Here is a 25832-nt window from a genome sequence, read left to right as displayed (position 1 = left end):
AGTGCAGCTGCCCACAGGTATAAGCTGTTACCGCACAGCCCTTTTTAAGCAAGCGCATTTATTCTTTAAGGTGAAAGCATTACAGAGAAAACATATTAGAACAATAAAGTAACCTACACATGCTAATAAGCTTACCAGAGATCACCCCCTACTCCAGATCACTGTGGCGAGTGATCAGTTCTTCAAACCCCACCAAGGGGTTACAAGTTCATAACAGCTGTTAGCATAGAACAAGCATGCCCACAAATGGCTCGTTCTTCCCTTTTTTTTTTTTCAGTTAGGGCCTTTGAGCTTGTCCTTATGTAACAGCTGATCATTGGACAAAGGTCCCCTCCTCCAGGCAGAGCTTCAAAAGGCTGATTTCTTGCATAGGCAGAGAAGGTACATGTGCATACACCACCCCCTAAAGATTTCCTGGGAAACCCTCTTACCTTTGTTTGCCCCAAAAGTTCATACTTGTCTGGCATATTATTTCAAATCTTCCTTTAAAACTCATAATATTGCTCAGAGATTAGAGTGGTCACATCTCCCCCCTACAGAAGTTACAATCCACAATATGACATAAACTTTGCATGGTCACATTATCTGCCACTGTCTGTTCATCAAACTCATGCCACCAAACCATTACTTATGAGATGTCGAACAGGGAGCAAGCTAACCAGTGTTTTATAAACTGGGGGAGGGCTAGCAGAAGCACTAGGCCATCACTGAGGCGAATGTTTGTCATACATACTCTCTGAGCTCCTCTGTCAGTTCATGCTGAGTTTGGTCAATATCACATTAACATATGTGGAAAGTCATTGTTCTATGGAGCAGCACTGGAGCAAAATGTCCTTCCTAAGGGACAAGTGTCAAAACTGACAGGGACCTGCAGAAAAACGAGTGTTGGCGATATGTTCTAGATAGACTCCACCACCCCCACAGGAACTGAACTCCTCTGTTTATCCATGGAACAAGTACAGCATGCTGGGCAAGTTACCCATACGCTGTCTCACCAGTGGGTGTCACCTATACCCTGGAAGTCCCATTGCTAATGGAGAGAAAGGAGTTCACTCCTTGGCCTTATTGAGCATATTCTGCAATAGCTATTCCAGTCAATTTCCTGGTGTAGACAAGCCCTTACATGTTTTCAGGGTAACCACAATAAAGGATGTCACTGTTTCTCTCCCACACCTGCCCCCAGTCAGCATGGTTTGCACAGACTTCAACCTGCCTCCCTAGCCTCATCAAATGCCTGGGAGAAAATATGAGCTTTGTAGCATGCCAAGGAGGTTAACAAGGCCACAGTCTGATGGACTGAGGCAAGGAGAGAGTTGCCTTCGCAGAAATTACTCTGCCAGTAGCCCCTTTCCAGTTTAAACCAAGGAGAATTCACCTCAGGCGCCACCACCAATCACAACAGCCATTGGATCGCACAAGGAGAGAGGCAGCCCGTCATGTAATGAAGTCCTAAATCATCTGGGGCTCTGTTCTCCAATCCCACCTCTTTACAAGTGTTGGGTGAACCTCAGGAAGGTTCCGAGTTTGGGTTGGTTCAGATCAACACCCTGTTCTCTGGCTGATCCAAAACCGTGTGTCGGCAAAATCGGGCTGGAAATCTCATGATGTCAGGCTCACTCATGAGATTTCTGGAATCAGAAGGGACCAGGGATACCATGAAAACAGACTTTCTTGCCCATATGCTGGTGCTTCAGTGTTTCATCATGGCCCAGCCCACACCAGGCTTCAGCAATGAGCAATAATAAGGTATGGATTAATCACACATTTCAGGACCTTCCAATAGTATTCATTCAAAAAGCAAGGCCTTCAATGGGCTTTAGATCAGACTCTATCTGAAGGCCCCAATATTCCGAGCTGCTCCATGCAGAGAAATCTCTGAGGCCATGTGGAGCCCCATGGTTGAGCATGAATGCAGGGGTTTGCCAGCATGGAGTGGCTTCCAGGATCAGGGCCTTAGTTATTAAAACTTAAGTGAACTTTAAACATGCATCTGTTCATTGCTGAGTGGGAGAGAAAGGGAAAAGAGCAGGCTGGGGAGGGCAAAGTTTTTTGTGATGGCTCCTGCTGGCTCTCAGATTCGTGCTGAGTCTGATCAATATCACATTAATGCTATAGCGGTTTTTCAATTACAAACCCATTGTTATGGGAGTTTACAAGTGGGGTGTATAAATTCAATAACATTTGACACAGAAGTTCTCTCAGGGGTGAATATTACCAGGGGTGATTGTTTTTAAACAATATCTGAAGAGGGATGATGGTGGGAGTCAGCACGTGGTCTGAGATCAGGAGTGGAAGCCAGGATTCTGGAGAACTAATCTTGGCTCTACCATTGACTTGCTCTGTGACCTAGGCCAAGTCACTTTACTTCCCTCTGTCTCAGTTTCCCCCCAGTGTGTAAGATGGAGAAGGTAACATTTCCCAGTCTGGCAGTAGAGGTAGTTAGGATTAAATTTGGTCATGCTTGCAAAGTACTCCAGAAAGGCAGCATACTAAATATTATTATTACCAGGTCACCAATCTATGGACTAAGATGGGTTTGCACAACACACACATTAGAAGAGTTTCCTATGAGGCATTCCACTCTATTGGGTTAAAATCCACATTTAAAAAAACGCCTCCATCCAAATTTGCTCAGCAGACTGGAAGAGCTCAGTAGGGGGCCTTTGAGTGAAAAATCGGTGCTTTACAACCTTCCATAAATGGTCTTTTGGGTTTGGGGCTTTTTAAAAATCTCCCATTAAAAGGACAGAGTCTCATTTCTCCGTCATCACTTACCTTTAAATTCTACCTAGGAAAGTGATCTTGTGGGGCTCCTCCATTTCTTCCTTCTCCATCTTGTCTCATAGTAGCTCCATTCACAAGCCAAAAGATATTTTTCTAGTAGGCCAGGCAGCTCTTCAAATTGAACCTGGGGGGGTCTGAATTGGTAGCCGGGCGTCTTTCTGCCTCTCACCTCATCAGCAGTAATAAAGATCCTTCAGTTGGAACTTAGCTGAGGAGACGCCAGGCAGAATGGACTCCAGCTCGCTTGCCAGGAGCTGTGGCGGCTGTCGCAGAGCCACCGGGGTGAAGCGCTTTTTCAGGCCGGTCCTGGTGGTGGAAGTGACTCAGAAACTCACAGGGAACAGTTGGGGAGTCGGAGGGGCCAGTTTTACAGCATCACTTGTCAGAGAAGACCCACATTTTTATGAATGTGGGTGTGAATTTAAGGTGATGGCTCCACAGCCCTGGAGACCCAGATCCTCTGTGTATCAGCAGAACAAGGTGAGACTCCCACTGTGAGCTGATCAGCGTGTCTCAGTCCTGACCAGAAGGCCAAAGAGAGCTGTATCCATAGCCCATTGATGCCTTGACCGCTCTGCTGAGATGATCAGTGAGGGGCCAGTTCCCACCAATGTCATGGAGCCTTGCCCACATGCAGGGCTGGATTTAGGAGCAGGCGACTGCCTGGGGTGCTGAGCTTTGGGGGGCTCTGGGCACAGTTTTTGTTGTTAGCGACAAAAGGGAAAATAAAATGTTGGAAGTAACATGTTTCCGGTATTGATGGTAGTACATTTCAGTTCTTCTTAACATTAAAAAGTTTCTAAAAGCTTAGTGGAAATGAATTTTTTTTTTTTTGCTTATATATGGCACAAATAAATACACATTTACAGATCCTGGTGTGCAAATGTATCGTCTTATATGACAGGACTAAATCATGCATGCAAAGTCATGAAATGGGCTACAAATGCAATAAAAAATAACGTAATTCAAAAGTTTAACAAATGGGGGGGGGAAGCACCATTTGGCCTTGCCCGCATGTGCCGCCCACCCTAAGAACCTGTGCTCACTCTCACGCACACACGCTCATCCCATGGCCACATACACATACCAACCGCACTTGCTTGTTCGCAAGCACGTTCCCTCTCATTGTGATCCTAGACTCTGGTGGAGGTCATCTGTAGGATTTTAAGTCCCCCATGAGGCTAATTGGACCAGACAGCTGTAAACATTTGGTGGTCTCCGCTCCAGGGTACTAGTGGGACTCTGACCCTGTCATCTCTGCATCCCACTTAGCCCAGGGCGCCCTGACAGGGCCGCTAAGCCATGCAGTAGTATTCCTTAAGAGCAGCGAGCTTGATGTTCCTTGAAGGATAGCATCCCCCTGCTGGGTCTCCATGGAAACAGCCATTCAGTCTAATTCCTGCCTCCTCTTTTCCCTTGCTCCACTGAGCATTCGTCTTCAATAATTCACATCAGCAGCCCCCAAGCCCAGCGGGGGGATTGGGAAAAGAGCCCCACACAGCCTAGCCAGTGCATAAATCATTTCTCGACAAGGAAAACTACTCTATTTTCCACTTCGGACTTTAAAAGCCTTTTTTAAAAAGCACCAGTCCAAGAGGGCTGTCAGTTTCGATTCCTCTTCCCACAAGCTTACCTGCCGATGGGCTTAATTTAACCCTTTGGGGACTGGGGCCATACAGACATGTCCCTCTTAAGAAGTCTGTCATCAAGGAATTGCTTGCCTTTTCAGGGCGAATGTTTTCTTGTGCAGCTTGCTCAGGGGGTGCTGAGCACTTGCAACTCTCATTGATTTCACTGAGACGTGGGGATGCTCGGTCCAGGATCAGATCAACGGCATCTTCTTCATTTTTGGAGGAGCGGTAGCTCAGCAAAGGCAGCCCTGGCTCCATCACACGCCCCCTGTCCCTACTACAGCCCCCAGGTGCTTCGTGGAGGTTGGTGGCCTCGGAGACTGGTGAGGCCACACTGACACGAAGGTGTGTACAGACTTGGCATCCGGCACTAGGAAAGTGTCATGCCCTGTCAAGGCTCCAGGCAGGGTGCTTTGTCCAGCCAGCCTCCAGTGAGCTCCCTAATGCTGTGGGCAAATTCAGTCCGCTGACAGTGTCCTACCGGCCCACCCTGTCCCCCAGATCTTCACTTTTAGAACAGCACCTGGGCATCTCAAGACAGGCTTAATCACAAGCCAAGGGAAGGAGAAAAAGGCCAAGAGTAGGGAGCAAGTGGCCTTCCATACAATCACATGTAGGTCTTGCTATGACCAGCTGCTCCATGCCAACAAGTCTCTGAGGCTATGTGCAGCCCCCTGGCTCTGCATGAGCACTGGGATTTGCCAGCACAGAGCAGCTTGCAGGAGTGGATGTGTATTATTTAAGAACTCTTTGCCCAACACTCGAACTCAGGCCCCGAACCTTGGAAACATCCAGGTCACTCGTGATTTAAAAACTACTCTGCCCCACGCTTTGGCGCTGCCCAGTTCCAACAGGGAATCACGAGTGGCACAAATCATATAGGCAAGAGCTTCCTTGGACAATTACTGGCTCTGAACCAAGCAGTTTGGATAGTTCATATCATCAGCCAAATGTCTGGGCGTTAATCTAAACCTTGGTTCACCCATCATTGCCCAAGACAAAAGGGCCAAATTCCACCATGACTTACCTCCCACTCCCGTGACCAAAATCAAGGTGAAGATCTCATCTTGATTTCGGTCACGGGAGTGGGGGATGGGGGGTAAGTCATGGTGGACTTTGGCCAGGCTGCGCAACTCACTCAACAAGTCAGTAATCACCTGATGTAGAGTGGACAAGCCACAGGACAGAACCACAGCAGGACCACCGTGGTAGGGGCCAGCAAAGGTCTTGGAGTCCTTTGAACAGAAGAAATTCTGGGCCTTTGACAGCTGTCTATTGCTTGGGACCCTTCACAGCTGTTTCAAGGCGAATGAACTGGCCTGAGGTGAGAAGGCCGAGGCCCATATGGGGTCGTCTTGCCTAAAACCACAGCTTGTACGGAGAATAAAATCCTGCCTCATAGCAGAGAGCTCACGACACATGCTGGGGGGAGGGGTGGTGGCGGCGCAGACATGGCCATGCCAGTGATTGGCACTGGACATGACCAGATCTGATTCCAAGGTCACACTTCAAATGAATTGGTTTTCTTTGGGGGTTGGACTGGATGACCTCCTGAGGTCCCTTCCAACCCTGATATTCTATGATTCTTCCTTCCACCCCCCTGTGCTGATGAGAGGCTGATGAGAAGAGGAAAGGGATTGCAACATTCTGTCTCTGAGGGGAGCCGGGGGACTGACTGGCCTTTCCCTGCAGTTGCCCAGTTTGAATCTAGCTTTAGTTGAAAGGTGTTACTGTCTGATTGCTGGCTGGAGGCTTGGCTGGAATTAGTTGATGGACAGGGGTCAGTGTCAGAGAAACCGTCACGACGCTTGGCACTGATTGGCCAGCTCAGCAAAAAGCCCACAGGCTGAGTTGGCTCCGAGACTGACCTAGCTACACATTTTGAATGTGCCCAACCCCACAGAGTCATGATGGCACCTCTTTCCTACCTCCCATTGCTGTCCTTCCCGGGCACGGCTGCAGCACGTTGGCACAGGAAGCTTGCCATGCAAACCTGAGTCATTCTGTAGCTGAAAAGTGGATTTCAGTTTTCAGCGTTCACCCTTTGAGGCCTTTAGCACAGAGGTTGCATAGATGGGTACCTTTCATTGGCACTTAGTTTATAATACATACAGTGCCAAAGAAACGGAGCCAACTCTTGAGCGGGGGGCAGCAACTAAGACACAGAGCATGGGCAGGTGGGAAATTTGGGCCAAGGGCTCCAAGACAAACCCCCTACGCTGATGAAAAGAGGGAGGCTTGGAAGTGAATGCAGAGCAGACAGGACAGTGATGTCTTAAGGTCTCATCCAAAAGACCCATATAGAGTAAACTGCATGGCACTCTTCTGATCTATTTGGGAAGGGCAGAATGGACCCTGCTGGGACTTGAATGGTTCTGGAGTCTAGTATTTCAGCTCAGAGGTTTGGAGCATTCAGCTTTCCCTCTCTGTTTCTGGCATTGCTGCTGTTTTGAAGGTGCTGCAAACCCCAGATGTCAGTTTCCCCTTGTTCTTTACACTCCCGGGTGACGTAAAACAGCAGCTGCCTGATAAATAATGCCAAGCCCTGGCTAAACTTCTGAGCTTGGCTTCTCTGGAGGTAATAAAGAAGCCGGAGCTTTGATCTGTGCTCTGGCTAGCCATATGCTTAGCTCTGCAAGTCGGGGCACACGCCAAGGCCCAGCCATTGACAGGGTGTCTAAAGCACCACCTCTCAGCTGAATCCAGTTCTCCCACATTGCGCAAAGCATGCCGCCGTGCAAGGAACCAGTTGTGCAGCGGTGGCATGGATGCGTCAGAGCAGATCCTTTCCCAGCTGCAAGGACGCCACGTGAAACCACGTGCCTGCCTAGGTTTAATACCCAAGCACAAATAATGGAAGGAGATTGCAGAGGAGACCAACAGCTGATCCTGCTGGAGCCCTCACCTTCACCTCTTTATGCTTCTGAGGCAGCTGGCCAAACAAGGATGGGGGCAAAGTCTCCTCTGGGCAGCTCGCGCCCTCTCCCCCAAAGCAGCGTTGCTAATACCCTCCTTCCCGGGAGCGACAGCTGAGCACTGAGGCTGCAGTGAGGCTCCCTTCCCAGGGGCGCTGCTACCTCTGCAGATTGGGTGCAGAGACAACACCCAAGTGTTACAGGGGAGCTTGTGAGATTTGTGGGCTCGTCCATGTTTTGTGGGAGTGGCTTGTTTTCCCTTCTCTCCTTATCACGTTTAAATGATCAGCTCCTCTTTGGGGCAAGGCCTCGCTGTTGTTTCTATAGTGCCGAGCTCAGTGGGGTCCTGGTCCATGACGGGGGCACCTAGGTGTTACTCTAATACCCCTAATAGCAGTGAAACATGCAGCACCTTGCACAATGGCCGCCAGCTCTGGGACTGGGGTAACCAGCCACAACTGCAGGGCAAAGGCTGAATGATGCCTGTTTATCCCGAAGGCTCATTCGCAGAGCTGGCTGAAGTTTCATTCCAAATGCTTTTTTGCCCCCCAGCGTCGTTGCGGGAATGGACGCTTCCATCATCTGTGGGGGGTTTTGTACTGGGTTTTTTTTTTGGAAAACTGACAGTAGAAAAAAAAATTGGGTTGGGATTGAATAAAAACTTTCCAACTTGTTATTAGCGAGAATAACCGCCTGCTTCACGTGGACAGGTTACTTTCTTCTTAGGTGGCTTCTCCATTCCTGGAGGTTTGCAACCATGGTAGCCCATTCTGCAGGACCCTCTGCTCATCTCTTGGTGGATGAATAGGCCTTTAGGTCCACCCAGGATACCACATCGGCCGTCCAGCGCCGTTTTCTGCTCCTGTTCTTCTGCCATCAGCTTTTCCTTCCAGTGCCCAACAACATGCATCGTCCACCCACCCTCTTAAAATGGGCCCCGTCATGCACATTGAATCTTTCTTTTCCATAAAATCTCCGACGACTGGTTACTGAGTTCCAATCCACTCCAACAGTTTTTCGCTGGACAGTTTATTCCAAAAAGATGTAAAGGGAAATTTTATCAAGGCTTAGTTGAGATTTTCAGACCCTAGTCCTGTATTGGCAACATACATCAGAAGGCAGCTAACTGAACAGTACATAGAATATGAGGGTGGGAAGGGACCTCAGGAGGTATCTAGTCCAACCCCCGGCTCAAAGCAGGACCAATCCCCAGTTTTTGCCCCAGATCCCTAAATGGCCCCCTCAAGGATTGAACTCACGAGCCTGGGTTTAGCAGGCCAATGCTCAAACCGCTGAGCTACCCCTCCCCGCACAGGCCATTGCTTAAATAAGAATGGTAGGCATTTCACAGTGTATTAAAGCCAACTTTAAAAGGTTTAATCTTTAACTATCTTAAAAAAACAACAACAACAAAAAACAAGCAGCACATTGTCATGCTGTGCAGCACGTGAGAAATTCACATTGCACCATGCTCTTCAAGCACAGTGCAGGTAGCTTTGAGCCTTCACACCGCCCCTTAAAATCAGATAGCTTTAAGGGCAACATGCAGCCTGCAGTATATTCTGCCTAGTGTGGACAGGTGTTTTGGGTTAGCAAGCACAGATGCCTTTCAAAACACAAGGCGGCTTTTTGCCTTGACAATAGAAGGAGGCTTCTGGAGCCCAAGACCCAAGTAATCAGGACCATTGGTTAGCAAATACACCTCTACCCACATATAACGTGACCCAATATAACACGAATTTGGATAGAACCCAGTAAAGCAGCACTCTGGGGGGCAAGGCAGCGTGCTCTGGTGGATCAGTGCATCTGGCTCAGACACGCTGCTCTCAGCGGTGTGTTAAGGGTGCCAGGCTGGGGCCGAGGGGTTGAATAAGGGGCAGAGGGTCTCGGGGGACGGTCGGGGGACAGGGAGCAGGGCGGGTTGGATGGTTCAGAGGTTCTGGGGGGTGGGGCGGTCAGGGGACGGGGGCATTGGATAGAGCGTGGGAGTCCCAGGGGGCCTGTCAGGGGGCGGGGGTGTGGATAGGGGTCAGGGCAGCCAGGGGACAGGGAGCAGGGGGGTTGGGTAGGGGGTGCGGTCCTGGGGGTGATTAGGGATGGGGGTGTTTCTGGAGGGGGCAGTCAGGGGACAAGGAGCGAGGGGGCTTAAATGGGGGTAGGGTCTTGGGAGGGGGGGGTCTCTGGAGGGGGTAGTCAGGGGTTCTGAGGTGTCAGTCAGGGGGCAGGAAGTGACTATCAATAATGGAAATGCTCGAGGCCGAAGCAAGTTCAATATAACATGGTTTCACCTATAGGGCGCTAAGATTTTTTGGCTCCCGAGGACCGCGTTATATCGGGGTAGAGGTGTAATTGAGAATCTTTCATTTATTCGGGCTGAACTGGTTTAGGATTTCAATGCAACAGCAAATGCTGTTCTTACCCACTCCACTGCCCATTGCTGGGATCCCACTCTATTACGTGACCCAGGCTGGGTTAGCACTGAAGTGGGAGACATAGAAAATTCAAGATGCCGGAGGACACATTCGCAATTCACTTACATACTTACATTGTAAGTCCCTTGGGGCAGGGACTGTCTTTTTGTCCTTTGTTTGTACAGCACCTAGCACAAATAATAAAAATGGGGCTCTCACCTCCAAGAGCATCCTGAGCCGGTGCTGTAGCTTGGGGATGGGAGGCGCTGCGGCTGCAGTCGGTTTCTTGGGTGACAAAACAAACAAAATCTGACCCCTTGTCATCACTGAAGATCCCATGCCAATTGTTGCAAGAGTTCTGGCATCCAACCCAAATACCCATCCTCACTTGCCTCAATCCCCTTGTCATTTCTTGCGTTGTTTTTCCACTTCCTGCCCTGGAGCAGGGGTAGCAGAGTTGCTGCCTGCTAACAGCGGCCACATGTTCCACTCCAGAGCTAGGTGCATTTTGGTAGCTGGTGAGGAGAGCCTTCAGGAGTCTGCCTGATGTCACGGGATCCAGCAGAACAAAAGGCACCATTACAACATAAGGTGTTAAGGCAAAGGCTTTGTTCAACCATCCATGTGAATTGTGTGGGCCTGGTTTAGAAATGTGCAAGGAGGGTGTGTAATGTCAGGGAACGTGAGCCAACGATGCACAGCCACTCCTGTCTTATACAAGAGCGGCCCATTCTCCTGGGAGATGTTGTTAATAATATACCTAGGCATGCTACACCTTTAGCAGTTTGCATTTACTGTCTCTCCCCTCAGCCTTCCAGAGATGTGCCAGGTGCTGTATCATCTAGTTAGATATGTATTGGTGAGAGAGATGCTACAAGCTGTGGGACAGGTCTCAGATTACTCTGCAGTCAGCAGTACCTAGTAGCTAGGTTAACAGTGTTGTAGACAAGTATTATTCTTGTTTTACAGATGGAGAAACTGAGTCACAAAGATAGTGGATTTGTCCCACAGCCATGTGTGTGAGAATTGAAATTAGAACCCAGGAGTTCTGGGCTCTCAGTCCTATGCCCAAAATATGCTTGACAATTTATCTACCTCCCAGGGGAGATTGTGAGTATTAGTTCACATTGACCTGAAAAGCTCGAGAGAAGCACAAAGCATGAGTGCTACAGGACTGACAAGGGGATTAATGGAGGGGCGGGCAGGGGAAATGTATTTCCACTGTACAGCATTTATCAAAAAAGATCACATTCGTCTGGAAACTGCTCTGGTTTAAACCTTTTAATAACATTAATTATTTTCCTCCTGGACGTTTATCAGACTTTTACACAGGCGTGAAATGTTTTACTTTAAAAAACAAACAAACAAACAAAAAAAGGCAGAAATAAAAAAAGAAATAAAATTCACACATTTTGGGAAGTGCCTCGAGCCGAGCATCAAGAGGAATACACGGGCCCTTTCCTAGCCAGCAGTTCTGACTCCCGATTCCCAGTCCAAGCAGCTGCTGGCTTGGGTTCCTTGCTGGAGGTGGGCAAGTGAGGCAAAGATCTGGAGTGGCTGCTTCGATGCTGGCTAAGCACGTAGCTCCCTGCTGCCGTGGCCCCGGGAAGACTCTGGCATCTCGGCGGGTCTCCCATACCTGGAGGTTGCTTGGGGTGGCAGTAGGCGGGCGAGCTCTTGTCAGGAGCGACGGACGTGGAGCGGAAGAAGGGCGCAGGGGCCATCAGGTTGTTGTGGAGGAAGAGAATGACCCCGCACGCGTTTGGTCCGAGCAGGGCCTGGCTGAAAGCAGCATTCAAGTGCCCTAGGTTCGCCAGCCCCAGGGGCGGGTTGCAGATGGGCGAGGTGTGCATCCAGGTTAAGTTCATGGCAGACCAGTCGGCCAGAAAGCAGGCCTCCTCCCTCCACACCGTGCCGGCTTTGCCGTTAGCTGCAGCCGGGTCCGTGAGGTGCAGCTTCTCTGCGGCGGGCCTTTGGGCGGAGTCTTCGCTGGGCACCGCGGGCTTTCCTTCATGGCTGTCCACTGCTGAAGGCTTGGGGTGGGACTGCTGGAGGAGAGGGGAGAGAGGGGGGCACCTTAGGCTGGGACGGCGTCGACTTTCAAGAGCCTCGGCTGCTACAGCCAATATGGCCGACCTGCCAGAGCTCCCCACAAGGCCGACAGATGTGGCAAGAGCAGGCGAGGAGGAACCCACAGCTCCCATGGGGAGACCAGACAGGCCTCTCAGCAACACGTGGCCCTCACTGACACCAGACAAGCCCCTATAGGACCCACATCACCCATGTCCCAAGTGCGGCATGTGCCACAGAAGTTCCTCCCCACCAGCCAGCATCCTGCCTGCCACAGACCCAGCTCCGTCTCCATTCTGCTGGACGAAAGCTTTTACATGCTGCAGTTCTACTAGTAATTCCACCTCCCTCCCAAGGGACAGCTACCTCCACCCTGCCAAACAGCACGTCGCTCGGACAAGGACAGGCCTAGAGGAGCCTCATCCGTGGGCCTTTAATCCATATACAGATGGAAGAGATTGGATAGTCCTGTTATCCAGCAAGGAAGCTCCCTTACCTTAGCTAGCTTGCACGCATGCTCTGCTGGTTTGGAATCAGGACAGGAGCTGTTCAAGGCGACATGAGGGAACCAAACTTTCAGCATCATTTCTACCTGCAGCAGGGTGCCCAAGTATCGCTCCCTGCAAGATGAGAAAAGAAACAGGGGGTTCCTCTCAAGCCAGGAGAGATCGTTGTGCATCGTTTTACCCTGCTGAGCCCAGACAGATTGGTCACAGCCTGGCGCCTCGCGCGGGTATCACACAAGTAACATGAGACAGAAGAGACAGTCAGGCTCCTGCAGCAAGGAGACTGCCCTGTTATTCCGTACGGCTGCCTCTCTTTCAGAGAGAGAGAGAAAGAGGCCTCCAAAACAGGCCAAGTTCCCCCAACAAAAAGATGGGCCTCAACTTTTAAGATCTGGGCTTTGAATTTCAAGTTACAGAATAGCAGAAACTCAGTACTTTGACGCTCCCCTCCCCTTTGCCCAAAAGGAACGTCTCCCTCCCTCCCCAGAGCTTCCCTCTGCAACAGGATTAGAGATTTCAGCGAAGCAAAGGGACAAGGGTAGCAAGTAATTTGTGGCTTCACTGTGCGCCAGGACTTGGCTTGGTTCGAAGCCCAGGGGCATTTCCTAGGCTGCGTGCGGCAGGGCAATCCAGCACTACCAGTCATGGGTGATTGCTGCCAGTGGGGGAATCAAAAGCCAGGAGTTGCAGAGTGATATGAATCCAGCTGTTTCTCTACTGATGCCCAAGGCAGACCTCAGCCCGGGGGTGTTTAACCTGGGGTGCCTGTGAGTCAAACTGTAAGCGAGCTGGGGCACCGACACTCTCAATGCAGCAGCCCAGGAGTTCAGTGGGAAGTTTCCTGATTCTGGAAACACTGGACAGAGTTTGTGCACTGTCTGGCTCCCACTCCTGCAGCCAGTCGCACACCAACCTCTGCTGAGCTGTTATAATGATTTCGTGGAGGAGATGCTTACCCCATTTCTGGCTTTTGCAGGACTCCAACTATCCTCTGAATCCTGTCCATAGCCACACTCCGCTGGAAGCTGCTTAAACCTGGTGGGGGGGAGAAACACACCAAGGCCCAGCTATTAGTTTACAGACAAACCGAGCCAACTTTATTGCGCTAGGGAGCCTGGAGAGAAAGCAGTGGCTTGGGAAGCCAGCGCCAGGCTGATTCAGCCTCCACACTGCTCAGACTGATTACCCAGGGGAGATTATGGAGAGATCACGCCAATTACATGCAACATGGACAGACGCAAGAACCTAGCCCTCAGATTAGCTGGAGGAAAAGGCCAGCACAATGCGGGGGGGGTGGGGGGTTGAGACACTCATGTCTTTGCCCTCCCACTGCAGATACAGTGAATTGCAGCCTCTGCTCCTTGCAGCGGGGGCTGTCGTACTAGGAGAAATCACCCCCGTAATGCAGCCAGCATGGGAAAGGCTTGTATGCTGGAGAAGCAGGTGCCCCCGGGGCTCTATTAGCACCATGTGATGACTTTCTGAAGGGCAGGTATCACGCCTCACCAGCTGCCTTCTTGCACGTTATTCCAAGCCATAATCATTTCTTCACAGCCAAGAGTGGGCGTGACACAAGCAGGCAGCGAGACACGTGTCTGGCTGATGGAAACTTGCACGCACGGAGACACGTGTAAACAGCACGCTGAGAGAGAAAGGAGAGCAGGCTCACAGGGCCGACGGGGCGCGTCAATGAAAGCCTTCTCTTTCATATTTCCAACAGCGTGTTATCAGGGCAGGAAAGCAGCGCTACAAAGAGCAAGCAGCTCCCTGGGAATTTATCAGCTCACGCTGCGATCAGTACAGCTCACAATGGCCTTCTTTACTAGGCAATTTAGCACAGTCAACCAAGGGGCAGAAATTAAGATCAGGGCTCAAGAGAGAGCTATAAACAGAAAGAAGGAATTTAGGGAAAAAGATCTTGTAAGGGGAATAAGCTAGTGCCAAATGACTACACATTAGACCACATCTGGCACTACAATTCTTTTCAGGAGCAGAGGAATGAGGGGAAAACAAAGAATGTTGGGTACCTAACACACAAGCCTCTTAAGTATCGAGCAATGGTAAAGCACCCGTATCTAGTATCCTAGAACGTACAGGATCTCAGAGCTGTGACACCCACTAGATCCTCAAATCCCTTCCCATTCCAGGGCAGGGCAGCCTCCTGCTAGCAGATGTAATCAGATTAATATGTAAACACAACAGGTGATTGAGCCATAGGGCCAACATGATGAAACAGCAGCCCCACGCTAGGAAAAAGAAGTCAGAGGAATTGTGCCAGATCCTCAGCACAGATCTGCTGACATCAGCGGAGTGACATTGATTTATACCAGCCGGGGATCTGGCCCATTTTCTCAACGGCATTCAGGCTGAAAGATCCTGACTACTTACGTAGCACTTTACAAGCATCAATGAAGGGCCAGATTCTGAATGCCACTCCAGCAAAAGGCCCGGAGATGGCCACTGGCCTCTGATTTAGGAATCAGAAGGGGGAGAGAGGGGAAATAATTCCCTGCAGTTTAATAGCCACGTGGCGGCGTCAGACCCCTCTGGTGAGGGAGAAGCATGAGGAACGGCATTTACCTCGCTCATAGCGACCTTTCTTCAGCCCATTCAGAAGCTCCGCGAGAGGCCTGATGAAGCCCTGGAGTTCCCGGCACTGCAGAGAAGGAGCACAAAAAGTGAGCCAGCCCGTCTGGGACGATCCCACTTCTGGGCTTCCCCCAACCCATCCGCACAAGCCTCTCCCGGCGCATCCCTGGGGCTGGTTTTGCACCTGATGCAGGACCCCTGTGCAGCTGTGCTGGGCAGCGAGGTGTGAATACAACGAGGTGGGCTCTAAAGCACTCGCTTTAATCCCCAGTAATGCACTTATTTCATCTTATTTTATGACCCTCCCCAGACTGTAAGCTTTTGGGAGCAGAGACAGTCTTTGTTCTGGGTCTGTACAGCACCTAGCACCACAGGGCCCTGGTCCACGACTGGGGCTCTTACACATTGCTGCAGTATGAATACTTAATGCCACTAATCCTGAAGGGCTCATGGTGCTAATGCAAGTGACCCCAAGAATTCCAATTCCCATCCCTTCACCATTACGACGAAGCTGACCACTCGTTTTCCTTCCCCATGCTAGTCCTTCCCCACTGCCCTCAATTTTTTCCAGTCCATAGGGTGCCCAGCTCACATCTCAGTCTGCACTGGCCACAGCACATGGGAAACTGAGGCACGATCACCCTGACACTAATAACGCAGACAGCTAGATGTCCAGCAGGCTCACACCATGTATTCCACCCACCAGCTTCAGCGTCTACAGGGCCTTGGCTATTTGATGGGATCAAAGGTGCAAAGAGGGCGAGGCTTTGCCAATGGCATTGGTGTATGAAGCCGGCAGGTGAGGAATCCCAGCCTGGATCAGGCCTCGTGTCCCATTTGATCGCACACTTCACCCCTTCCCAAGTAACTCCCTCCCTGCTGACACCCGCTTCCCTGGATATTCTCATAGACTCACCTTCTGGGCAAACAACCGGTCGCCGTCGGTCAAGGGCAACGTCGGAGCTTCCCTCATCTCCGTTTCCCCATTCCTTTGCCTTTTCATCCCGTGGGCAGCGGGCTTTTCAGCATACTCGGGGTATTCCCTCTCCCCTGCAGGACGGATCAGACGCTTCCGTCCGCTCTCCACCCTCTTCTGGCTCAGAGTCCTCCCGGCCAGGCTGCCATCCCCATCCATCAAACAAGCGTAGGCCGAGGGGTATCTGCCTTCCAACGCCCCGGGAAACCGGCCACACTGACTCGAAGGCCGTTGCCTAGCAGAGCTCTGCAAAATGGGTTTCACTGTCCTGCGTTTGCAGTCCCGGCCTGGCAGGCTGGGGCTAGTCCATGCCGACTTGGGAGAAAAGGGAATCCTCTCCCCTCCGGAGCGGGTGTCCTTCTCCACCTCGCTCTCGCTGTCCGACAGGAAGATGCCAAAGTCGTAACACTTGTCCTCTTCGTCGCTGGCAGCACTGTCGACCGAATACAGAGACTCGCAGGACGACATGCTGTTGGGGGACTCCATGACTGCGGGAACCTGTCAGGGACCAAAAACGGGCAAACGAATGAAGATGCTGCCAGTAACAGCAACAAAGAATGCCTTAGAGATCCTACCGTTTGCCTCCCGGGCATCCCCAGACCCAACAGCCCAGGGTCTCTTAGCACGGCTGCTGACCCGCGTTTATAAAAGGAGGCTTTAGAATAATTTCCTCGAGGACAGCTAAAAATCAAGGTCTCCTCTGGTTTACTGGGGGGAGGTGGCTGAACACAAAGGGGTAAAGACAACGGGAGCCAAATGGACCCTGTGCAGTTGCAGTTCCTGGATAGAGCTTGCCAGCAGAAGCTGTTCCAGATGCGACCACTCTGTTCCCATCAGCGGCTGCATGGTGACAAGGCACCCATTGGGTTTCACTGTCGGGGCAGCCGAAGGGTCCACAGAGCAGCCCTGCAGCGGGTGGGTGCACAAGTCAGCTCCCAGACACTTGATGGGAGCGGGAGGAGGAGTGACATGCATGGAGCCTGAACTAGTGAGTGGGGGAGGGTGTAAAGTTTACAACGACAGGCTTCCCTTGCCGCCATCGATGGCATTACTCCATGCAGAAGCATTACAGGATATGGACAACAAAATATCCTAGCAACCTCATTGCCACGGACACAGGCAGTTTCAAAGTCAGTTGGGAAAAAGCTACGTTTCCTGCCCGGTTTTACAGCACAGTCTGCTAAATATTAAGAAGGGGAAACACAATTCTTATGTGTATTAAGGCAGCACTAGGAACCCTACTCAGGGATCAGGACCTTCCCCACTGGGGAAGGGAGAGGGGTTGCTTCCACTTGGACAAACAGAAACATATAACTTGGCGTTTCATTTTCTGGTTCACATGTACAGGTGCTGCAAGGTTTGGGTTGCAAACACAGCAGGGGAAAGGTTTCAAACAAAACAAAAACTGGCATTAAATACACACACACACACACACACAAATCCATGGGGACATTCTGATCAGTCTTAGTTTCTTAGTAAGATCTCTTTTCTGCAGAACCTAAATTGACCCGTTAAACCACTTCTGTGGTGCATCGAGAAAATGTTTACGCAGCGAAAATGTTAGCAACCTCAGGGTACAAAAGTGACCACTAACAACGTAATACTAGAGTGATATTAGTCTGTGTCCTTTCGATTTGGACTCGTATAAAATGAACAGCTCATAAGTCAATATACTAAATACAAGTGCCCACCAGACAGGAAACAAGTGAATTAAAAAAAAATCAGAGAATGTTGGAGCTGTGCAATGCAAGAGTTTAACCCGGCAGGTAAAATAAGCAGAGGACAAACTACACATCTAAATGATAGAAGGTTTCTCCAATACATTAAGAGATAAGAGCAGGGTGTGCCAGTCTGATTAGAAAGGGACTGTCTGGCTGACTCAATGCAGTCAGCACCTACGGCCTCTGTAACAGAGCACTGGTCCCAGCTACTGGGTGACATCGGATCATAAACTTAGGGAAGGCAGGGCTCCAGCCTTCCCCTCCTTCCCATCACTGCAGGCAGACATAAATCTGTAACCCTTTCCTCCATGGCGTGGCAGACAAAGATGAGAAGCTTCTACGCTTTATTCTCCTGCTCTGTTTTAGACAGATGCCAACTGCCAACTCACAGCAGCTACCCTGCTGCCAGCCAAACGGCTGGCGAGAAATCAACAAGCCCCAAGTGAGAAATGTGGCCTTTCACCCGTAAATTGGCCAACAGAGAGTAGCAGGCAGGGAGAAATCCTGGAGAGGCTGTTCTAAGGGCATGCTTCACAGAGCCAATGTCACAAAACAGACACAAGCGGCTTCCACCCCCAAAGATCCCAAACCACACACAAGATGTGCAGCATCGCTAAGTTCCCTGCCATCCTGCACCCACTTCCTAGGAGCAGAAGGCATCAACACACTCACCACCCCCACCTGCCTTTCCATACACGGCACGCCCTGCGTGCGCACGCACACACACACACACGTGGGATTTTTGGTATACACAGGTCTTGTTGTTTTTTAGGTCTAGCCCAACGCACCGACACAGGTAGCCCTCCGGGACCCAATAAACGGACGTGTCCACCTTGCTGGGAACTGAACCCGCCTGGGTGTTTCCTGGTCTGGTGCCGGGCTCTCTCTGCAGTAGCACAGGCAAAGGGGGAGGTTTCCAAGTGCAGCAGGTGTTTTATCCAAGAAGGCTGGGGAGTGACAGGGGCACGTTAACCTACAAGCTGCCATCAGCTGTCAGAGTGCCTCGGCGGTGGTGACTCAGTGGAGGGGTGGGGGTCCCGCTCGCTTTGCTACAGAACATGCCCTTCTCCCTATACCCCAAGTCTCTTCCCAAAGTAGTCAACCCCCTGGTGCCACGGACCAGCCCCGGCAGCACTCCTGCTTCGACGAAACCAGTTACGCTGGTGCTACAAGACCCAGCAGCCCCCTCCGAACTTCAGACCCAGCAGCACCCTCCAGTCCCTTTGCTAAAGAAACCAACCTGCTATGCTTGGAACTCAGCAGGAGATCTCGAGTAGGAACCTGCACGGCAGCTCCTTCCTCCCCAGCAAACGTCCTTCCACTAAACCCGCCCAGGGTCACCACCCTGAGAACCTGAGTCGTTCCTCCTTCCCTTCACCCAGTACAGGATCCGGAGCCTAGCCAGCACCTTGCCTGCAACGCAGCCAGCCACCACCGCACGTTGCTGACCTAGATTAAACACGCATCCGCGCCTCGACACCAAGAGTCGTGCTGTCTGGATGGCTGCTGCAATCAGGGACGGGGCTGTCCCCATGCCATGCGACACAATGAGCCGTGCACACTGGTCGAATTCTCTCACACACAGCCCCGGCCTCTCCTTCTGAAAGCAGGCACACTCTCTCCCTGGCCCTTCCCTTCACACACACACACACACACACACACACCTGCATGCCCCTCCTGCCATTCACGCACTAACCCCAGCGCACACACTATTCACATGTTACACACTCAAGTCATTGCCATTCACACCCTGCCCCTCCATGCCAGTCATACACACACAGCCCTGATGCAGAGCCCCCTGCATGCACACCCTCCATATCCCCCCTCCCTTCCACTCAGGTCACCATCGTTCAGACACGGGGCAGATTAATCCCTTCCCCACCCCGTTGCGCTAAACCCCTTGCATGCTTCCAGGGGTCAGGTTTCCTCCCGGGATTGGTGGGGAGCCGCAATGCTGGCCCTCGGGATCTGGAACGGACTCCTCTGTGCTCGGGGACAATGCTGGGATCCAGACACTCCACAGAAAAGCATTGTGGGGGGGGGGGGGAGGGGAGTGGTGTCTGGATCCTCACATTCTGGTAGGAAAAGAGAATCCTCCCGGGAGGTGCACACACGGGGGTGGGGTGGGGGGGGACTGATCCTCCCAAGGGCGCAGGGTCCTTTCACCTGATCCTGGCCGGGGGGGGGCCCGGGTCCAGTGGGTTCCAGGCTGGGCGGAGAAAGACCCTGGACTCAATCCCTGATGCCGGCAGGTCACAGGCCAGGGCTGGGGGGGCGCGATCCCTAATGCCAGTAGGTCACAGGCTGGGGGAGGGGCCCCAGATCCTATCCCTGACGCCAATGGGTCACAGCTGAGGGGGTGGGGGGAGGAGCCCGATCCGTGATGCCAACGGGTCACAGGCTGGGCGGGGGGCGGGGCAGGAGCCCGATCCCTGACGCCAACGGGTCACAGGCTGGGGGGGCGGGGAGAGGAGCCCGATCCCTGATGCCAACGGGTCCCAGGCTGGAGGGAGCGGAGGGGGGTCCCGATCCCTGATGCCGGCGGGTCCCGGGCGGAGGGGGGAGCCCGACCTCAGATGCCGGCGGGTCCCAGGCTGGAGGGGGCGGAGGGGGGAGCCCGAGCCCAGATGCCGGCGGGTCCCAGGCTGGAGGGGGCGGAGGGGCCTGGGGGCAGAGGGGGGGTCCCGATCCCTGATGCCGGCGGGTCCCAGGCTCGGGCGGGAGAAGGGGGGTCCCGATCCCTGATGCCAGCGGATCCCAGGCTGGGGTGGGAGAGGGGGGGTCCCGATCCCTGATGCCGGCGGGTCCCAGGCTCGGGCGGGAGAGGGGGGGTCCCGATCCCTGATGCCGGCGGGTCCCAGGCTCGGGCGGGAGAGGGGGGGTCCCGATCCCTGATGCCGGCGGGGCCCAGGCTCGGGCGGGAGAGGGGGGGGTCCCGATCCCTGATGCCGGCGGGTCCCAGGCTCGGGCGGGAGAGGGGGGGTCCCGATCCCTGATGCCGGCGGGTCCCAGGCTCGGGCGGGAGAGGGGGGGTCCCGATCCCTGATGCCGGCGGGTCCCAGGCTCGGGCGGGAGAGGGGGGGTCCCGATCCCTGAATCCGGCGGGTCCCAGGCTCGGGCGGGAGAGGGGGGGTCCCGATCCCTGATGCCGGCGGGTCCCAGGCTGGGGCGGGAGAGGGGGGGTCCCGATCCCTGATGCCGGCGGGTCCCAGGCTGGGGCGGGAGAGGGGGGGTCCCGATCCCTGATGCCGGCGGGTCCCAGGCTCGGGCGGGAAAGGGGGGGTCCCGATCCCTGATGCCGGCGGGTCCCAGGCTCGGGCGGGAAAGGGGGGATCCCGATCCCTGATGCCGGCGGGTCCCAGGCTCGGGCGGGAAAGGGGGGATCCCGATCCCTGATGTCGGCGGGTCCCAGGCTCGGGCGGGAGAGGGGGGGTCCCGATCCCTGATGCCGGCGGGTCCCAGGCTCGGGCGGGAGAGGGGGGGTCCCGATCCCTGATGTCGGCGGGTCCCAGGCTCGGGCGGGAGAGGGGGGGTCCCGATCCCTGATGCCGGCGGGTCCCAGGCTCGGGCGGGAAAGGGGGGTCCCCGATCCCTGATGCCGGCGGGTCCCAGGCTCGGGCGGGAAAGGGGGGGTCCCGATCCCTGACGCCGGCGGGTCCCAGGCTGGGGCGGGAGAAGGGGGGTCCCGATCCCTGACGCCGGCGGGTCCCAGGCTGGGGCGGGAGAAGGGGGGTCCCGATCCTTGATGCCGGCGGGTCCCAGGCTCGGGCGGGAGAAGGGGGGTCCCGATCCTTGATGCCGGCGGGTCCCAGGCTCGGGCGGGAGAAGGGGGGTCCCGATCCCTGACGCCGGCGGGTCCCAGGCTGGGGCGGGAGAAGGGGGGTCCCGATCCCTGACGCCGGCGGGTCCCAGGCTGGGGCGGGAGAAGGGGGGTCCCGATCCCTGACGCCGGCGGGTCCCAGGCTGGGGCGGGAGAAGGGGGGTCCCGATCCCTGACGCCGGCGGGTCCCAGGCTGGGGCGGGAGAAGGGGGGTCCCGATCCTTGATGCCGGCGGGTCCCAGGCTCGGGCGGGAGAAGGGGGGTCCCGATCCCTGATGCCGGCGGGTCCCAGGCTGGGGCGGGAGGGGGGGGTCCCGATCCCTGACGCCGGCGGGTCCCAGGCTGGGGCGGGAGAGGGGGGGGGTCCCGATCCCTGATGCCGGCGGGTCCCAGGCTCGGGCGGGAGAAGGGGGGTCCCGATCCTTGATGCCGGCGGGTCCCAGGCTCGGGCGGGAGAAGGGGGGTCTCGATCCCTGATGCCGGCGGGTCCCAGGCTGGGGCGGGAGGGGGGGGGTCCCGATCCCTGACGCCCGCGGGTCCCAGGCTCGGGCGGGAGAGGGCGGGTCCCAGGCTGGGGCGGGAGAGGGGGGTCCCGATCCCTGATGCCGGCGGGTCCCAGGCTCGGGCGGGAGAGGGCGGGTCCCAGGCTGGGGCGGGAGGGGGGGGTCCCGATCCCTGATGCCGGCGGGTCCCAGGCTCGGGCGGGAGAAGGGGGTCCCGATCCCTGACGCCGGCGGGTCCCAGGCTGGTGTCCGTCCCCCAGTCCGGCTCCCAGCTCCCTGCCCAAGCCCCGAGCCCCTGCCCGGCCCCCTGGATCCCAGCGAGCCTCCAGCTCCTCACCTGATCCCGTTCCCCGCTCCGCTCCCTCTGCTCTGTCCCCGGGCGGCTCCGGCTCCGCTCCACACCCAGCCCGTCCCCGTCCCCAGCCCGGCGCTCGGTCCCCGCCCCCGGCTCAGTGCGGGCGCCACGCGGCCACGTGCGGCCCGGCACGTGCCTCCCGCCGGGCCCCGCCCGCCCCGCTCCCATTGGCTCCCCGAGCCCACCCCCGGGGCGCGGGCCACCGCCCTACAGCCACGCCCCCTGCCCCTAATTGGGGCTCGGCGGCTCCCCTGCAGCCCAATGCCGGAGCAGCGCTGAACCGATTGGCCGGGAGGGTGGAGCTCGAGGCCACGCCCCTACATGTGGCTGCGGGAGCTGGACGCAGGGGCCTGGGGGCGGGGCAAGGGAGAAGGACACGCCCCCTTGTGTCAGCCTGCCGCATCGAAGGGGGCTGGGCAGGAGGGGGGGAAATGTGATGGGGGTTTCCGTAAAGGGCAATGGGGCAGAGATAGGGGACCCATAGAGGGCAATGGGGCAGAGGAGGGGGACCTGGTGAAGGCAGAGGAGGAGACCATAGGGGCTCGGGGGGAAGAGAAAGGGCAGGACTGGAGGTCCACAGAGGTTTAGGGGGCAGAGGAGTTGGGGGAGGGGCTGAGAAGAGGAAACAGCTGGAGGACACAGAGAGGAGAGGGGCTGGAAGGACTGGGGAGACGGGGGTGTGCGCTGCGATCCCCAGCAGGGATAGGAGTGGCTTATGGCTGGGGAAACACAGTCAGTGGAGAGGCCAGAGGACACTGCAGGGAAGCAAGAGAAATGGGATGGGAGAAGTTGGTGGGTAGGCACAGGTGGGAGGGAGATGGGGAGGGGGTATGGCAGGGTATGTACACAGCACAGGGGGCTGCTAAGGGGACAGCAGCAGGGACAGGGAGCATGAGGGGAAGGAGACAGGTGGATGGGGGAAGAGAAGGGTAGAAAGGAAAAGAGCAAAAGAGATGGGGGAGGAGAGGGGTGGGAGCTGTGGAGAGGAACTGGGAGCTGGTTGCGGTGTTTAGATGCGGCTTGTAATTATTAGAACTGGGAGCACTGGCTGTTGGGAGTCTGAAAGGACAGGAAACAGGAGGGGGGGGGGGGGGAGTTGAGGAGATGGCGTGAGAGCTACCGAGGGTGCAGCAGCAGCTTGGTAAAGAGGTTTCCACTTCAAAAATAAAGTCCTGTTGAAGTTCGTTAGTACCTTGCCTGGTTGCTACAACACTGGTGAAGGCTTAACCTGCCCTGCAGCTGCCTCAGCCCCGTTCCCTGGGCCCGAGCCAGACACAGGGACCTATTTGCCTCAAAAGATGACGCTTCTGAAAGCCTCTTTGGTCTGATGGCTTTTTTAAATAAAAAATGACTCCTCTTGTACTTCCTGCTGAGGTTGCGTGGGAAAGGTGGGTCCTGGCCAGGAGCCCAGCTCTGTCCCGCTCGCAGCTCCAGCTCCACGAGGGGCTGGGCGCTGCAGACACTATTGTCCTGGTAATGGGTCAGTAGGAATAAAGGGCACACAGCACTGCAACGGCTGGAGCCCTTAGTGCCCCAAAGCAGCAGTTTGTCTTTCTACATCAAAGCCCTTAAGCACACTATTTAGTCCCCTTGACTTCAGAGGACAGTTAAAGTTAACATACGTGCTTAAATGCTTTGCTGAATTAAGGCCTTAATGAGCATAACAAACCTTACTGTTGCGTGCATGCTCATGACCTCCAGTGTCATGCCACTGTGACTGCATGCAGGGGCATATAGCCAACTCGTTTATGGCCCTGGGATGTGGCAAAAGCATCAGCAAAGTGGCTTTTGTTGTAAAGTGCTGTTATATGCTGTGGGGTGGCTGAGGTCTATTATTCTATGTTCCCTGCTGCTGACATCAGTCTCAGCGGTGCACATAATGTAAAGGTGCTCTGTGATCTGTCACTGCCGCTCTGTTCCCCCTGGACAGCCTGGGATGTTCAACACTTACTAAGCTGGCCTAAATGTGCTATATACCATGCTGTAGGGAATGATCCTGCATTGGAAGGGAGCTAGTACGTCCAGTTCCAACAGGCCTGTTCCCTCTCTGGGGTGAATTCCTGTTCATGTTACCATCCGGTAATTTGTAATCAATTACTCCGTCCTCACTTTCCAGAGGGAGAAACTGAGCCAAAGAGACAGGAAGTGACTTGCATCTCACCCCACAGTGAGCCAGTGGCAGATCTGGGAATAGAACCCAGATGTCCTGCTTCTAGTCTCATTGCTCTAAAAAGCAGACCTCACTTTCCTCCAGAGCTGGGAAGCAGAAGATGCCTGATGCTGTTAGGCCCTGATCCTGAGTGGATCCTTTGACTGTTGCTGTATTATGAATGATTAATAATAAGCAGAATCCTGAAGTCCTGCATCTCAGTCAGTTTACAGTCCCTTAGTGACCAATGTAACAGTTCTCCAGCACTCAACCATAATTGGAAGGGGGAATTCATTTGTGTTTTGTAACTATCTCTAATTAAAGAACAATTCTAATAGGAAAATGGCTGTTTTTTCTCCCTGCACTGCGGACGGAAGTCCTTATTTGATATTTATAAACTGAAATACATGCCTAAGTACAATGCTGGGAAATCTGAACATTCTGGGCCTAAGTAGATGTCTGGGGCCAGATTCACTCTAGGGTGAATCTACTCACTTCTGTGGATTTACACCATGGATGAATTTGATGCTTTGATTAGTATGCATGCAGCCTCTTTGGAATAGGATTTATTCTCTGATTATTATTCTCTGTAAGTGATTCAAATAGTCTACTATGTTTATCCAATGCAGACAAGAGTGTCAGCCTTGTTTAGGTCCCCAACAGAGATTTGCTTATGGAAACCAAAAAAAAAAGCGTGAGAGAGATATATGCTACAAAACTGAACATGAACAGAGATGTCGCTGTGATTTATTCAATGAGAGCTTGGTTCATTCTATGCTTCCCGGGCAGTGATGGCAGCCTTGTGCATTAGAGCCCAGCACTGAACCTGACTGCAAACAAAAAGTGATATTGACCAGCCTATCTTTCTTGTCCAAAATGAGTGAAATGCAAACAGGAAACCAACCTCATCAGTGCCTAAAGCAAGCTGGATTTTCTTTCACCACTCTCTTAAGAATCTAAGATGGAGTCAGTAATAACACAGGCAAGGGTTTGATTCTGCTCCCCAGGGCACAGGTGTACATGAAGAACTTCATCCACTCCTATATATATTACATCAGAGGAAAGCCAGTATGAATGAGGTTAAAATCTGGAACATTCACAATTTTTCTGTTACCTCGACAGCATCCCTGAAAACAAAACTGATTAAAATTAAAGGAAAAATAACAGATTAGAAAAGATTTTCCATCTGTCTGATTTGATTTCTCTCTCACCCCCTCACCATATGAATCTATCCATCCATCCATCCACATTCACACCCTTCTGTCTGTCTATTAATCCATCGCCATACATACCCATCTATCTATCTAGATATCTTTCATACTGTGCCTATCACTGTGGTATCTGGTGGTGCTTATGTCTTTCTCATGAGCATCTTGTAGGGCTGTGCAGAATCTAGCTGAGT

At 53.7% G+C, this 25832-nt stretch overlaps 1 protein-coding gene across 3 annotated transcripts; it reads right to left on the bottom strand.

Moving 5' to 3' along the window:
* Window positions 1-11007: 11007 nt before the first annotated feature.
* On the bottom strand, window positions 11008-22361 carry CIART (circadian associated repressor of transcription). 3 transcript variants are annotated; one of them, XM_037883163.2, is made up of 6 exons: window positions 22264-22361; window positions 15823-16380; window positions 14898-14973; window positions 13274-13352; window positions 12308-12431; window positions 11008-11789 (listed from the first exon to the last, which is right to left on the bottom strand). In XM_037883163.2, exons 2-6 carry the CDS (start codon window positions 16366-16368, stop codon window positions 11178-11180), a joined length of 1437 nt encoding a protein of 478 aa, XP_037739091.1. In that variant the 5' UTR covers window positions 16369-16380; window positions 22264-22361; the 3' UTR covers window positions 11008-11177. The 3 variants fall into 3 exon arrangements, with proteins under 3 accessions (XP_037739091.1, XP_007068159.2, XP_027686121.2); XM_007068097.4 differs by lacking the exon at window positions 22264-22361 and adding an exon at window positions 18844-19221; XM_027830320.3 differs by lacking the exon at window positions 22264-22361 and adding an exon at window positions 18392-18552.
* Between the last annotated feature and the right edge of the window lie 3471 nt (window positions 22362-25832).

The sequence above is a fragment of the Chelonia mydas genome, chromosome 24 (assembly GCF_015237465.2).
Source record: "Chelonia mydas isolate rCheMyd1 chromosome 24, rCheMyd1.pri.v2, whole genome shotgun sequence".
NCBI lineage: Eukaryota > Metazoa > Chordata > Testudines > Cheloniidae > Chelonia > Chelonia mydas.
The sequence above is the reverse complement of the archived record's forward strand: the minus strand, read 5'-3'. Positions and strand labels throughout refer to the sequence as shown.

What these genes read in the sequence shown, in the direction of transcription:
- CIART (XM_037883163.2), bottom strand. Translation starts at nt 16,368, where the DNA reads ATGGAGTCCCCCAACAGCATGTCGTCCTGCGAGTCTCTGTATTCGGTC. An exon ending in ACCGGTTGTTTGCCCAGAAG is followed by an intron (nt 14,974 to 15,822) that starts GTGAGTCTATGA and finishes CCTTCTCTGCAG; the next exon opens with TGCCGGGAACTCCAGGGCTT. An exon ending in GAAAGGTCGCTATGAGCGAG is followed by an intron (nt 13,353 to 14,897) that starts GTAAATGCCGTT and finishes CCCCCCCACCAG; the next exon opens with GTTTAAGCAGCTTCCAGCGG.